The sequence below is a fragment of the Taudactylus pleione genome, unplaced genomic scaffold, assembly GCF_031769625.1.
Source record: "Taudactylus pleione unplaced genomic scaffold, aTauple2 ptg000848l, whole genome shotgun sequence".
NCBI classification, from domain to species: Eukaryota; Metazoa; Chordata; class Amphibia; order Anura; family Myobatrachidae; genus Taudactylus; species Taudactylus pleione.
In genome coordinates, this window is record NW_028285250.1 from 1 (window position 1) to 16,356 (window position 16,356).

At 44.1% G+C, this 16,356-nt stretch overlaps 1 protein-coding gene across 2 annotated transcripts in view; it reads left to right on the forward strand.

Moving 5' to 3' along the window:
- The first annotated feature begins 4,014 nt into the window (after nt 1–4,014).
- The window catches only part of LOC148474352 (centrosomal protein of 104 kDa-like), a 48,499-nt gene continuing 36,157 nt past the window's right edge, over nt 4,015–16,356 (forward strand). For both annotated transcript variants that reach the window (XM_088458738.1, XM_088458739.1), the window contains exons 1-3: nt 4,015–4,089; nt 4,926–5,034; nt 9,256–9,394. In XM_088458738.1, coding sequence (XP_088314864.1) covers nt 4,028–4,089; nt 4,926–5,034; nt 9,256–9,394 — 310 coding nt within the window. In that variant the 5' untranslated portion in view covers nt 4,015–4,027. The remainder of the gene's footprint in view (nt 4,090–4,925; nt 5,035–9,255; nt 9,395–16,356) is intronic.

The following is a 16,356-nucleotide window of genomic DNA, read 5'->3' on the forward strand; positions in this document are numbered from 1 at the left end:
GGAGGAGAAGGAGGAGGAACAGGAGGAGGAGGAACAGGAACAGGAGGAGGAACAGCAGAAGGAGGAGGAGGAACAGGAGGAAGAGGAACAGGAGGAGGAGGAACAGGAACAGGAGGAGGAACAGCAGAAGGAAGAGGAGGAGGAGGAACAGGAGGAAGAGGAACAGGAGGAGAAGGAGGAGGAACAGGAAGAGGAGGAGGACTAACAGGAGGAACAGGAAGAGGAGGAACAGGAGGAAGGAGGAACAGGAGGAGGAGGAACAGGAGGAGGAGGAGGAACAGGAGGAGGAGGAACAGGAACAGGAGGAGTAGGAGGAGGAACAGGAGGAGGAGGAACAGGAGCAGGAGGAGGAGGAGGAGGAGAATGATAGAGAAAAGAAGTTTGTGTTGTGTACAAATATAGCAACTAAGCCTCAGATTTAAAGGCATCAGCTCTGGGTCAATAGTATAATACTAGTGTAAGTATTTGAGAAACCATAGACAAAGTGTAAATTGACAGTAGAGCGACAAGTTTGCTGTTACAAAATAAGCGAGACTGCAGTGTGATAAAAAACTAATACACAAAACTAATTTGTATCCAGTGAATAACACATATTATTGCATAAACATAATAAAATAATGTATGAGGTTTTGAGCAAAAACCAATACTTATGCAGAATAATAGTGCAATCTTATTAGAAATATATTAAACATATATTGAGAACTAAAAGTGCTAGTGCAATAAATACCAATATAAAAAATATGTATAAAAATAACAATTTATCATAAACAATTATAGGATTTCCACCTGATAGGCTAATAAAATCCCTTAAAATACATGATATAATAAAAAAAGGCAATAAAAAATATTGAAAAATTAAAAATAGTAGCAAATTAAAAAATAGCAGCTTATCTGAATGAGAAAGAGAAGTAGTAGTCCAAAGTGCATGAAGTAGCAGCAAACACTCCCAATGCGTTTCGTCTATGACTTCATCAAGGGGATGGTGTGTAGGTGTAAAGGTTCGCTTTTTATAGCCCACTAGGGTTCAAAAGGTCTGCTATTTTTTAATTTGCTACTATTTTTAATTTTTCAATATTTTTTACTGCCTTTTTTCATTATATCATGTAATTTAAGGGATTTTATTAGCCTATCAGGTGGAAATCCTATAATTGTTTATAATTGTTATTTTTATACATATTTTTTATATTGGTATTTATTGCACTAGCACTTTTAGTTCTCAATATATGTTTAATATATTTCTAATATGATTGCACTATTATTCTGAATAAGTATTGGTTTTTGCTCAAAACCTCATACATTATTTTATTATGTTTATGCAATAATATGTGTTATTCACTGGATACAAATTAGTTTTGTGTATTAGTTTTTTATCACACTGCAGTCACGCTTATTTTTTAACAGCAAACTTGTCGCTCTACTGTCAATTTACACTTTGTCTATATATATATATATATATATTTATATTTATATTATATTACAAAGCTGGGTACACACTATATGATGTATCGTATGATATATCTTTCCTACACAGATCAGAATGACCTATCGTACACATCGTATAGTAAATATTCCCAATCCGTCGATCACGACTCGTTCATCTCATGGTCCCATTTGCTGATGTGCACGGCAGATGGGACGATGCAGTGAACGACGCGGCACAGATACACGCAGCATGTAACAATACATTGCTCCTTTGTACATCGGATCGCGCAGTGTGTTCGGCGACGTGCGATGAATCGTTACATCACTTCGCTGGGTCACACAATCGTACGGTGTGTGGTGTGTTCCCAGCTTAAGGGTGAATGGTTCAGTCAGACATTTGTAAGAACGTTTCTACATTCCTCCACTTTTATGGAATATCATCCCCCATTACAATATAAAAATGTGGTTTTTACCATTATTATTTTAAGGATTTGTTCCGTTTCCAGTCTCCCCAGTGTGTCAGAGCAGTGGTGTTGGCGATGTCCCTCACCAAGCACAGCTCACATACATGACCTCATAGCTCTCCCACCTGTGTCTTAGTGAACAGAGTGACAATTCTCTCAGAGATGCAGAAGTAAAACCCGTGTATCCCAGCAGGCGTCATGTCATGTACTGCAGCAGCGACTCCAGATATAGTATTATATATCTCATAATGTGTGTATATATATATATATATATATATATATATATATAATCTCATAATGCAGTGGTTCCCATACCTTCTTGTATCACAGCGTCCTACAGCATCAGCATTTTTTTCTCTGCACCATTAGGCCAACAGGTTCTTACTGACAAATTCAGCAAATCTTATTTAAATTACGTAAATTGAGCTTACCTGTCATCTTACCTGTTACCTGCACCCTCCCACTATTGCCTAACACTAACCCCTAATCCTCCCCCTAACCCCATTACTTACCGTCGCGATCCGGCGGTATCCCGTCTGTCAGGATTATAACAACATCTGGTCATAGTTATATGGCTCAAATACAGATATTAGCAATTCCCTATTTCACCCAACATCTCTGCTATTTACTAATGCAGATTAAAAGCACCTTGTTACGTTCACAAATGTTCGCCAATAAAGCAAAGGCGTGGCAGTACAAGGTGCTCGCTGGCTAGATCTCTTTCATGTGTGTTTTTGATATAATGTAGTCTGCTCAGTATTTTGAACATTTTCACTTTTATGGTAAAGGCACAGAGGAGATAAGGCACAAGGAAGGCATATCAGTTGTAATGGAATACAGTCAGTATCCCTGCCGCCGGCGCTGATATTACGACGCCTCTCGCAATACCTATGCCAGCATCCCGACTGCTGGAATACTGAAGGTAGGTAGCAGGGCGGGGGTTAGGTGTAGGGGTTAGAGTTAGGCACTAGGGGGAGTGCTATGCTGCCCATCCACTAAGCGATTAAACCTAGCGATGGAGCGATAACGACGGTCGTTATCACTCCATCGCTTGGTAATCGCCAAGCAAATCGGGCAGTACAAGGTTAAAAACGACCAGCAATGCATGCGCCCGCTTGTCGTTTTTAACATCAATCATCGCCCGAACATGACGGTCAACCTGACGACCGCCTTCAGGTTGCTATGTTCGGGGATGATTGATCTGCATACACTGAACGTCTGAACGTTCAGTGCATGCAGTTCACCCCGCGGTAGATGGCGTCGTAATTGTGCTGTCGTCCCCCGCATCGCCTAGTGGATGGGCACCAAAGAGGGAGGGTTAGGGTAGGGAGAGAGGGAAGTTTGGCATACCGACCAACAAGTGTCGGTATTCTAGCCCTGTCGGGATGCTGGTATCGGGATTCTGACAGCCGAGATCCCGACCCAACCCGTTATAATGTAGCCCGTGGCTAATACAAGGTAAAGAGAAGCTAAGCCGTGTTCCCCAACAAATCTGCTCTATACGTCCTGTTTGCGTTGATATTATGGATGAATAAAAACAATCAATGTTATTTTTAGTTTTATTAAACTAAGGGGTATATTTACTAAAGTGCAGGTTTTTAGAAGTGGAGATGTTGCCCATAGCAACCAATCAGATTCTAGCTATTATCTTCTAGAAGGTGCTAGATAAATGTTAAGTAGAATTTGATTGGTTGCTATGGGCAACATCTCCACTTCTAAAAACCCGCACTTTAGTAAATATACCCCTAGGAATAGAAGTTGGCAATCACCAAACACCAATGCAAATCCAAGTGACTGACATAAAGCCGCTATTGTACTGTGGTTTTAGTAAGCAGTTTATTTTAGCCTATAGAATGTAAGCTTGCGAGCAGGACCCTCGTACCGCTATGTCTGTCTGTTAATACCCAGTCTTGTTCTATAACTGTTTGTTCCCAATTGTAAAGCTCAACAGAATATGCTGGCGCTATATACAGTAACTAACTGATTGTAAATAAATACATTTTAGTGCCCTGTCTTTGTAATTAGCTGCATGTTACACGTTGCATCATTGACAGCTGTTTTTTTTTAGTTTTTTTTAATGGCCGTTATCTCAAATAGCTTTTTTTTCTTTCTTTCTTGTTTAAGATGATCGCGTCAAGAAAATGCCTTTGTCTCCTAACACAGAAACAGACGACCATTCTTCTGTAACTAATTACTTAGATAAGTAAGTACAGTATTTGTATTTTATATTGGGGCCAGTGCCGTAACAGGGTGGCGGTGGTGGGTGGGGGGCTGCACCAGCATCGGGAAGTGCGGCACTGCCCAGAGCATCTCGGACGCACCGAGCGTTTGCACTGGCGGCATGGTGCATGCCTGAAGCAAGGGCCGTGGGGCAAAAAGGTCGCCAGTCAGGATGTCAACACCACAATGTTGACAGCTTCTGAATGCTGACCTGGTCATTAGGTTAGCAGCCCATATGTCGACACATTCAGAATGTCAACATTTTTATTATTTTTCAGGTTTTCTAGGGTTAGACTAACATAAGCGAAAACCACATGGCGACATTTCGGGAATGTCGACCAAAATGCATGTTGTCATTGTTGTTGTCGACCTAATGACTGATGACCTACTGATGTCGACAATTCCGTACCACACCTTTCCCAGTATCACTGAAGCGGTTTTGGTGGCTGTGGTGGCGCACTGTCGTTTTAAGACACTTTCTGGGACCCTTATTAGATTTGTTTCGCCTGTAAATACGTTGGCAAAGAGATGCCGCCCACAGCAATGAATGTGATCCGGAGACTCCTTCATCTAGTACAGTTTAGTAAATTAAAAGCAGCTGTCCAGTTGCTATGGGCAACACCACCTCTAATGCACAGTTACCTGTGGAACTGTTTTCATAAATGTCCCCCTTGTGTCATTGTTTCCTCTATTCCTGCTGCGTATGAGCAGAAGACGGCTGGTGGGTTTGTTCTGGTGCCGGCAGGACTTTTATTTCCTGCTTTTCCTATTTCTGTTTGAGGCACAACTTATTCCTTGCATCCCGCTTTTTCCTTATAGTTTGTGTATCTTCTGTGGGGAGAGAGACGAGTCTTTTACTGAAGAAGGCCTGGATCTCCACTACTGGAAGCAGTGTCCTATGCTGAGACGCTGTGAGCACTGCAAGCAGGTAACATCACTTGTTCTTCTGTGACATGTATCCTATAATACCATATGTTACATCTTTTTCTTTCCTCCATTTAATCAATCACTCACGCATCCACATTCTTCTATTGTCCTTGCTTTCTCTGACCCTATGTCCTGCTTTCCCCTCCCCATAAATCTCTGTACATTTCTCCCACCCATAAGCAGGTGAGAGCGTGCACTTTAGCCAATGTCTCTCTCTGTAGCTTCCCCTGTCCTTCTGTATGATGTCACGCGTTATAGCAGGACACCAGAGTGTGGTGATTGGCCAGCTCTGGTGGTGTCTTCTTACTGTATTGGTGGTTGTTGATTGCACCATAATGATGACATGCACCAGATTTAGGGGGAAATGGAATAGGCTATATGTTGCTGCCGAGATTTAGCAGCTAGATTTAAAGTGGCAATATTTTTTTTAAAAAGGAAAAACCAACCCAGTTTTACCTTTTGAAAAATATTGCCACTTTAAATCTCGCGGCTAAATGGGCAAAATCTCAAACTTGCCACAGCTCACAGGCTGTTACATTTGGGCCATAGAGCATGGAATCATATTATTTTATTTTATTTACTGTATGTGTGTATATGTGTGCATATATATATATATAAATATATATATATATATATATATATATACATACATACATACACACAACTTAGGGCCATATTCAATTAGAAGCGAAAAGTCAGTTGCCGGACGCCGTCATCGCTGGTTTCAGGTGCGTAAATGTATTGCGTGCGTCCCCGCATATCCCCGTATTCAATTCAAAATCAGCGAAAGCGGGACTCGGCGAAACAGAAATTGGTGAAAAGTTCTGTCAGTTTTGGGGAAATCAGCCTGACACCCCCCAAAAGATGCACTGACAGGGGGATCACTACAGAGCAGGCCCTAACCAATCTGATGCCCAAGGCAAAATTTTGGCTGGTGCCCCCTAGCACTAGTTCTGCCTCTGACCCAGCACCCCACTCCCAGCAGCACAGATCACAGCAGCAGCCAGCAACACATTTGCCCACAGCAATCCTTATCCAGCAGCAGCACCCGTCACCCCTCGCCTGGCCAGCACAGCGCACCCCTCACTCATGCTGAGCTGACTTAAGCTGGGTACACACTTAGAGATGTGTACCCAACGCTGATGTCGCATGCGGCAGGACCTGGCAGGGTGCCGGCATCGGGGCATCGGCAAGTGCATACACACTTGGCGTTGCCGGCTACTACAGCGGCGGCCATTCTGCATTCAGCAGCATGGCCCCCGCTTACGATATCGCCTGTTGGACCCGCATGCAGGTCTGGCGGGCGATTTCGCTGATGACATGCAGAAGCGAGCACAGTCAGCGACAGTGGGAATACACTGACCGATGTGCACGATATGTGATCCGATCCGCCGGATCGTACAACATATCGTCTAGTGTGCACCCGGCATAAATTAAAAAGTCACTGTTAGTCGCTAGGCTACCTGTGATGCTGATTGCTGAGGCACAGTATGAGAATGCCGCTGCCGTGTGTCCGCCCCTGCAGTTGTTTCCCAGCTCCTAGTCCTTCCTTTGCTTGGTGGCTGACAAAGACATTGCACCCACAGGAAAACACACACTGCCACAAACGGAAACATTCAAACACATTGCCCCCACAGGAAACAATACAAACACATTGCCCCAAACGGAAACATTCAAACACATTGCCGCCACAGGAAACAATACAAACACATTGCCCCCACAGGAAAACACACACTGCCCCAAACGGAAACATTCAAACACATTGTCGCCACAGGAAACAATACAAACACATTGCCACCACAGGAAACAATACAAACACATTGCCACCACAGGAAACAATACAAACACATTGCCACCACAGGAAACAATACAAACACATTGCCACCACAGGAAACAATACAAACACATTGCCACCACAGGAATCAATACAAACACATTGCCACCACAGGAAACAATACAAACACATTGCCACCACAGGAATCAATACAAACACATTGCCACCATAGGAAACAATACAAACACATTGCCACCACAGGAAACAATACAAACACATTGCCACCACAGGAAACACATTGCTGTACTGCTGTATTGCATGTACTATTAATGAGTCAGTCTGACTCAGTCATTATTAGTACCTGTCTGGTGCGGCCAGCTGCGGGCCCCCTTCATAGTGGCGGTCCCTGGTGCTATGCAACAGCTGTACCACCGCTAGCTCCACTGGACCAGAGTCCATTTTAGTTGCTGTCCCCAGAGCATCCATCCCAGGATCCCCAAACCTCCGCCCGCCCTAGGCTTGGAATGCCCCTAGTCATTTGCCTATGTTGCCTATGCCTAGGGCCGGCTCTAGATCACTATGGGTACCCCCGAATAGCCCTGCTAAAGGTATTTGGGGTTTTTAAATGGTCTCCATAGGCGCTATTTAGCATCTGTCAGCAAGTGGTGAAGAATAGCATTTTGCAACTTTTTTGGGGGAAAATAAGTAGTCCCATCAAGTTTGGGGTACATGAAAATGGGTGCAAGCATATTTTTCAGTTGCTAAAGTCAAGCATTAAAAAGCACCAATAACGCACCTTCATCAAGCACCTGCAATCAAAAATACACCTACCCCATACTTCCAGACCCCCCAAAAGGCTATTTTGCTAGTTTTTGAATTTGTACCCCCACTTTGATTTTTTTTCACCCATTTTATCGAAGTGGTTTTTTGGGGTGTCCTTTTGTGGGGGGTTTTTTGCATTTTTGTACGCAGTTAGCGTCGGGGGGTGTCCAAAGGGTGCAGGGTGGTTCCCGCAACATTGCACCCCAATTCTGCACTTTTTTCCGCCGGGAATTCATAGGCAAAACTTCTTCGCCCATTGCATTGCGTTATCGCACCGGCGAAAAGACGCTACAATTGAATACGGGGATAAATGAAATCTGCGAAAATGACATCGGCGAAAAAGTATCGTGGAAACGGACTTTTCGTTTCTAAGTAAATACGGTCCTTAGTCTGTATTCGAAGCACAGCAGACTTTGATGTAGAAAAAAAGCAGCGGCCGCTGCACCGTGGGACTCCGTATACAAATTCAGGCTCGGTCGCACACAGATATAGAAGTGTCGCATATCAAATTAATCGGTGTAGTCTCCTGAAGCTATTTTTTTGCATCAATTTACGACCAAGGCCCATTTTTGGGGCGAGTCAGATGGGACCTGGCACGCTGAGAAGGGCTGTTTGGTACGACTGCAGTAATCGTGTATGAGGACACATTTGTACATGCCAGCTTATTGCTATGTTAAGTGAGGTCTGTTTTCTGTACTACAGGACACTACTGCGGCATAGATTGCACACAGACGGGCGCACTGCTGTGTTTTGCAGGGATTGGAAGCCGTTGTACCACACTCATCTTAATATAATATCTCGAGAACAATGAGAGTCTATTCCACATTCCTGCCATGAACGACCTGCTCTTGCATTAGTTGGTTGACTTGACTAAAAGCATATACCGTGTTCCCCCGATAATAAGACCTACCCCTACTTTTGAAACCCGGTCCAAAATAAGCCCTACCCCAAAAATAAGCCCTACCTAAATCCCCAATTTGTCCAGTCCTACACTAAAATGCCCCCAGCTCCGCCCCCCGCATGCAATGGATGCCGCCAGGGGGGAAAGGAGGCCCGGCCGCCGCTGCTACCGCCCGCCGACCCGGTCCCTTACTAAATGGTGGAGCTGGAGGAGGCTGCCCTGCCCGCTCGGGCCGCTCCTCCACCAGCTTACAGTGAGATACAGTAGTCACACTCCAAAACAAGCTTTCAATAAAGCTTGTCTTGGAGTCAGCGCGCGTGACGTTATGATGTCACGGCGCGACTCTGAAGGGCAAGGTCGACGTCGGAGGAGCCGCTGATCAAGAGCTGTCAACCATGGAGGAAGGTAAAGGTAAGTGGGGGAAATTGTGGGCATTCAGACTGCATTCAACACGGAGGGGGGGATTTAAAAAAAAAATATGTTAATTAAAATAAGCCCTACCCCGAAAATAAGCCCTACCCCGAAAATAAGCCCTATGGGGTTTTTTTTGACAAAAAAAAAAAAAATAAGACAGTGTCTTATTGTCGGGGAAACACGGTATGCATGAGTATTGATCATACTGACATTATCCACAGAGGAATCCTACTCTTGTAGATATATACAATGTTTACAATTTCTGCAGTTCTCTAAATATGCAGCAATACTGAGTTTTCTTTCTTAACCAGGTTGTAGAGATTGCCAGTCTGACGGATCATCTTTTGACTGAGTGCGATCATAAAGACTTGTTTGGAAAATGCCAACGCTGTACCGAAGCCATCTCGAAAGATCACCTCCTGGAGCACGTCAAATCCAAGACTTGTAACCGTGAGTGTCTGGATTACACCCATAGTAATGCTGCTGTTAAATTGAACAATCTGCAAAAGGTGCCATATTGGAGGAAATTAATGGCTGGAGATTATCATGGGGTCACACCAGGGTCATGCTCCCCGTTCAGTCTAATGTGATCCCGGTATAATTGTAGCTGACCCATGCGAGGAAAAATGCATATATGTATTGTGCAATTTGGGGCCATCATTTATATATTCACATCCGTTTACACGTGCTTCACTTTTTTATATAAAGAGACTTGTATGTTTGATTTAGTGGGTCCTTTAAGTGTTTAGAGGAGCGTTCCAGCAATTCCAGGAAATGTGGTGTAAACAGGGCATGTGCCATGACAGAAGCACAGTGTTGTACAGGTTTGCAGGGACACAGGCAGACAGCAAAGCCTTTTTCCATTCAGCGTAAGTCTCCCAGGTCTGCTGTATGAGGATGCGTTGCTAGCATATATTTCCCTATAGGGTACAGCATTTCCAGGAACATATCGCCCCTTTTCTATTGCCAGTTATTCTAGAGCTTTGCACATTTTACAGAACATTTTGTGTTTCTTCTCTGGAATCCATAAACTGGTTATAAATGGGACATCGCTTTTTGGGATTCATAAGGACAATAAACACACAAATAACATAATTGCCCTTGTGTGGAACAGTTTTTTTCTTAGTGGCCCAATTGTAACACGGACACAGGGCCTGATTCAGATCCGTACGCTATGCTGCGCTCGCTAACATTGAGCGATTTTACGCAATCTGCGCATGCGTATGAGTCGCAATGCGCGTGCGCTAACCAGTCATTGCAATGGGAAAGTGCTCGCCCGTAGCCCACAGTCGGGCCGCTCTTTTGAGTGACCGTGTCGTTTGTGGGTGGTAACAGGGGAAGGTGCTTGAAAACGGGGGTGTGGAGGTGCGAACGCAGGCGTACCCAACCGTCAGAACGGCGTTTAATGGGTGTGCATAATTAGCAAAGTAGCGTCATTACACACGTGACTGGGTTGTATTTTAGCCAGGACTGTTCGCAATGTTGTGGTGGGAAAAGGCTACCACAAGCGCTGCGAGCAGCTGCGATGGCTCTCGATGTTCCCGATTAATCCTACAACTGCCGGAGATGACATGTGTTGCGAGTGGCAAAGGGGCGTCTTTATACAGGTGCTAGCGCTTAGTGCGGACGCTCGCTATTACTTAGTGGGCGGCTTTACACGACGCAGTGCGAGCACATGATTTAAATAGCCCGCCCCTTTTAGCCAGTGAGCGGCCGCAAATAGCGTCCGGGTCTGAACCAGGCCCACAGTGTGATAGCTTGGCGTAGGGAAAAAAAAAATATATATATATATATATATATATATATATATATATATTACACACATTATATACTATAGAGTAACAGTGTATGTCTGGCACTCCACACAGAGTAAAAGTAATTGCTCCGGTGCCCACTGTGAATGGGGTGAAAGAACAATAATTGGCAGCACTCGGAGTCTTAAAGGAAGTTATATAGTTGTTTCCAAAGCGCCAACGTATCAGGACCTGGAAGCTATTTTATCAGGGTAACAAGCATAATGAGTATAACTGTCTTACCTTAAATAAGTGCTGCGTAGACACACAGACCGGAAACCAACGCACATGGGAAATGGTGGAGGAGACATCGCACCAGTTTCCATGTTCAACGTTTTCTGATTATTGTTCTGTCTGTCTATAATACATATATATAAAATTTGTTGTTGGGGGCGGAATGGAGCGTGAGGCGGGGAACAACAAAGAGGCACGGTGGGGGGGGGGGTTTGAGACTTGAGGTCATCCAGCATTGGGGAGTTTGAGGTACAGAAAATAAGAATGGGGAGACAGGGGTACAAAACAGGCAAATACATAATAATGCGCATACTGCAAATGTCAGTAACTTGAGAAAACGTAATATAGCATTCCACAAAGTTACAAGACCTAAGGGCCCATGGATGATCTCTTGAGTTATAACAAGCTGAAGAGAAAGGAAGTTGCTGCATTCTAGTTACGATCAGGGAGGTCAATCAAGCTAAAAGGTAGGATTTGAGACCTTGTGAACGTATGGGGTGAGGGGGGTACCATCTCCCTCCGTCGTGTGCTCATGCCATGTGTACCATTTAATCATGGGGGAGGATGTTGCCATAGAATATGGCATCACCAAGGTTTCCATCTGTAAATTTTATTAGCTGTGGTTTTGGAAATGTAAGGTGGTAGAAGGGGAATTCCAATTCTGTGCAGTGGCTATTAGGATATGACCAAGGATCTAGCAATATTGCATAGGTACAGATGTACGGTCAGGTGGAGAAAAGCCAGGCTCGGTTCAGAGGTTAACGAGATGTTGGTGTCCTTGTAACTAAGGGTAAAAATTTCACCCCAAAGGGGTTGAATGTCCCCACATTTCCATAAAATGTGGATTACTTTCAGTGGCGCCTCCAGAGGTGGGGCTGCAGCGCAGTCCAAAATTCAAATAGGGGAGCCACACCAACTGCCACTCCAAACACAGCTGAACATCACGGCCGGGACTCACTGGCAGTTGGCGTGGTTCCCTTATTTCAATTTTGGAGTGTGCTGCAGATTGCCCAGATTTTATGGAACTTAAGGGGGGTATCCACTAGACGATGAAGTTGAACGATAACGATAAAATCTTTCGATAATCGTTTGAAAATTGTTTGAAAATTTGGTCTTTTAGACATCTATCATCGTTCAAACATGCTGGTCAACCTGACGATATCGAGGTTGAGGTATAGATCTATGAGGGTGAGTAGTGATCCCCAAAGCAACAGAGTCCAGAGCAGAAGTAAGGGAGGTATTGTATAAGGAAGTGACTTGTTCAGGGCAGGAGAGTAAGAGGATAGGAGAGAGAAGTGAGGTCAAACCGGGAAGAAAAAGAAACTCTGTCAATATCCTCAATGTTACGCTTGTGATGGTTGCCTTAGGAGGTAGAGGAGGGGAAGGAGAGAGGGATAGGTTAAAAGAGAGAAAGTGATGGTTTCAGAGAGGCAGAATTGGAGTAATTAGAAATATCACAACGGTGAGTGAAGACCAGGTCAAGCGAATGCCCATCCAGATGGAAGGGTGAGGAGGTCCATTGGGAGAGACCAAATGAAGATGTGATGGTAAGGAGTTTGGAGGCAGAGCATTCTGTGGGGATATCATTTGGAATATTGAAGTTGGGGGAAAGCAGATGCACACTCTAAGCACTAAGAACACTGAATATCACAATATACTGTATATAATAAACTATCAATAAACATGGTTATAAATTGAGGTTCTTAGTACATATTTGGCCAAAGATGTTTGCCCACCTACCACATCAAGGTGAACCTTGAACCAATGTGAGTTTAATTAGTATGGGTCCTGTGCATTGCAGTACACACATGTAATGGGCGCTATTACAGGTAAGTCCTAGATACATTTATACAATGTGTCAGTATTAGGGATGTTAGGGACCCACCTGATAAGGTTCACCTTGATGTGGTAGGTGGGCAAACATCTTTGGCCAAGTATGAACTAAGAACCTCAATTTAAAACCATGTTTATTGATAGTTTATTATATATATTGTGATATTAAGTGATCTTAGTGCTTAGAGTGTGCATCTGCTTCCCCCCCTACTATTTCTGCTGTAGGAATATTGAAGTCACCTAGGATAATGGAGGGAAGGTCAGGGTAGAGAAAGTGAGGGAGCCAGGAAGCAAAGTTGTCAAGGAAGTTGGAAGGGTCATGGGGACGGTAAATGACAGCTACTCTCAGGTATACTGATTTTAAGAGGCGTATGGCATGAACCTCAAATGTAGATAAAGTAAGGAATATTTCAGGGGGTAGGAGTAACCTGGGGATAGAAGGACCCCCATACCACCACTAAGGTGACCCCCGGGCCGAGGTTAGCTTCTGTTAGGCAGTTTATAGTAGGTAATGATATCTTAGACTAGGATAGCTTCTGTTAGGCAGATTATACTAGGTAATGATATCTTAGACTAGGATAGGTTATGTTAGGCAGATTATACTAGGTAATGATATCTTAGACTAGGATAGCTTATGTTAGGTAGTTTAGACTAGATAGTATAAGTCTTATGTTGGACTCTGTTAGGCATTTTAGTCAGGGCTTTATATTTGTGTGTACTGTGTACACTGTTATTCATTTGCATTACCTCCTCGTCAATAACCTTCTATCGCAGGGGTCAGGAAACTTTTTTACCTTTTACCCCAAAATATATTGAGATACACCGACGTTACCCCCTTGATTTGAAAGGAAGGAAATCCTATAGTAGTGCCCCATATAATGCCCCTGTAGTAGTGCCCCCATAGTTATGCCCCTGTAGTAGTGCCCTCATAGTTATGCCCTTGTAGCAGTGCCCCCATAGTTATGCCCCTGTAGCAGTACCCCCAAAGTTATGCCCCTGTAGCAGTGCCCCCATAGTTATGCCCCTGTAGCAGTGCCCCCATAGTTATGCCCCTATAGCAGTACCCCCATAGTTATGCCGCTGTAGTAGTGCCCCATAGTTATGCCCCTGTAGCAGTGCCCTCATAGTTATGCCCCTGTAGCAGTGCCCCCATAGTTATGCCCCTGTAGTGCCGCTTATACAAAAAAAAAAAAAATTACCTTAATCCCCGCTCCTGCATTTGCCGCCGTCCTATCCGCCCGGCTGCTCCTCGAAACTATGGGAGAGACGTCATGAGGCGTCATTCAGTTTTACCCATAATGGGGTAATTTACCCCTGTTCCCCGACCACTGTTCTATCGGATCAGATGACATGGTCAGCAAAGCAGCCGAGTCTATCCCACCGTGCTGTGGGCTCTAAGGAACGCTTTTCCTGCCTTAGATTCTGTCACTATATAGAAAGTAGTATCAGTACTGACCGGAGTCTGCTCATTTATCATCTTTTGCTAATAATCATACTTTAGCCTATTATTCGTTTGGGATCCTTTATAGAGCATTCCAGAATATCCAGGGTTGTGATACATGGGTAGAACCTTGGTCAAGACCAATGCTAACCACTGTGCCATTGTGTTGCCCACATGTTGTCCATAGCTTTCCTGACCAGTAACAAATGTTCTTTCTATGCACACGATTGGCCTTTATGGTCTAAGTCAGTAACGTTTCACTTCTTAATAAGTAATATAATTTGTAAAGCTGGTAGACAATCATGACGCATTAAGCGGTGACCACATTAAAACAGTACCAGCCTTTGTTTTCACCGGCGCAACCGTCAAGTCGGCTTCATAGCTGTCAAATGAATCATTTTATCCACATTGAAAGCCATTAAAAAAAAGCCAAGATACTTGCAAGTGTGCCTACAGCTGGCAGGAGCTCTGCCCCCACCCCCTGGAGTCCATATAGTGATCACAGGCGTGTTCCAAACACTGTTCCCTAAGAGTTTCCTCATGTCGGTGCAGTCCAAGACTGTACAGTTACTCTGTGACTCAATTCACAGAGGGCTGGGTGCGTCCATCTGCATGGCCTGCACCAGCTGTGCGTCTTCCTGGGTTGAGTAGCCAATGTTTGTTACTTGCCTTGCACATTCATTTTAGCTTGATCATTTATAAATACAAATCGCTGAGATAGACTCATAACTACCATGTAATGTGTCTGCATTCTAATCTGAGCTGCTCTGCATTGTCCATTACTGTACTCATCCTTTACTTAACAGCCCAGCTGGGTTTTAGCTGACACTATCGCATCCCATGTGACCAGGGTCAGCCCTGTCCAATTTGGTTCTCTAGGCAACATTTTAGTTAGTGCACCACCCCCCTCTCTGCGCATCAATTCACCCCCATCTCTGCTGTGTAGGGCAGCGGTGTGAGAGTGCCCCCACCTCCTCTGAGGGAGACTCTGGCCCGCGTGTGGAATGGCGGGACAGTTCCCGAAAAGCCAGACTGTCCAGCCCAAAGCAGGACAGTTAGGGGTATGGTAATTATCTCCACGGGCCTAATGCACAATCTAAACACCCATGGGGCTAGTGCCCACCTAACCATGGGCCACGGGCCTAATGTCCAACACCCTTTTGGTCTAGGGTGGTAATGTGGAAAGGGTGTTGCACTAATATATATATAATGTGTGTGTCTATATGTATGTACAGTATGTATATATCAAACAGAAGGAGCGCACATTCATGTATACATACTGTATATATAGATGTATTGTGCTTCCATATGTCTGTGTCCCTATGTTCTGCATTGTGCCTCCCTCCTATATGTTCTGCATTGTACCCCCTGCACATATGGAAGGACGTGTGCGTGCGTGCGTGCGTGCGTGCGTGCGTGCGTGTGTGTGTGTGTGTGTGTGTGTGTGTTTTTCAATTAGATGCAAAAATACGTACTTTATTCTTTACATCAAAAGGTCAGTGCTCCAAGTTGATGTTTCGATCACTGTGTTCACTGGCGGTGTCCTGATAAAGACCACATGTTTGTGGTCGAAACATCGACTTGGAGCATTGACCTTTTGATGTAAAGAATAAAGTACGTATTTTTGCATCTAATTGAAAATCCCTGGTGAGCGCACTCTGCTTGTTGCAATAGAAAAATATATTTGTGGTACCTACATTGGACCAATGGGTGGTCACCCCAGGCGGTTACTAAATATGCCTAAGTGTGTGCTGACCGTCTTCTGGAGTATGTACTTGTATTCTGTGTGTGTGTGTGATATAGATATATATAGATATATATATATATATATATATATATATATATATATATATATTATATATTCGTATTGTGTCACCTCCACCTTGCCTGTATTTTCTTTACTGAGCTTCTCACTAGATTCCTCAGATTTTCCTTAGTATGCTCCACACATCCCCTCCCCTCCTGTTTGTTAATTGTGGCACTGCCAATATGTTTTATTAATTTCATTAATGTTCTCTGTGCCCTTAACCACACCCCATCTATAATTATTATAATGTGCCCCCCATGTACTGTATATTCATAATTTTTCTCTCCTTTCCCCATCCTCATCC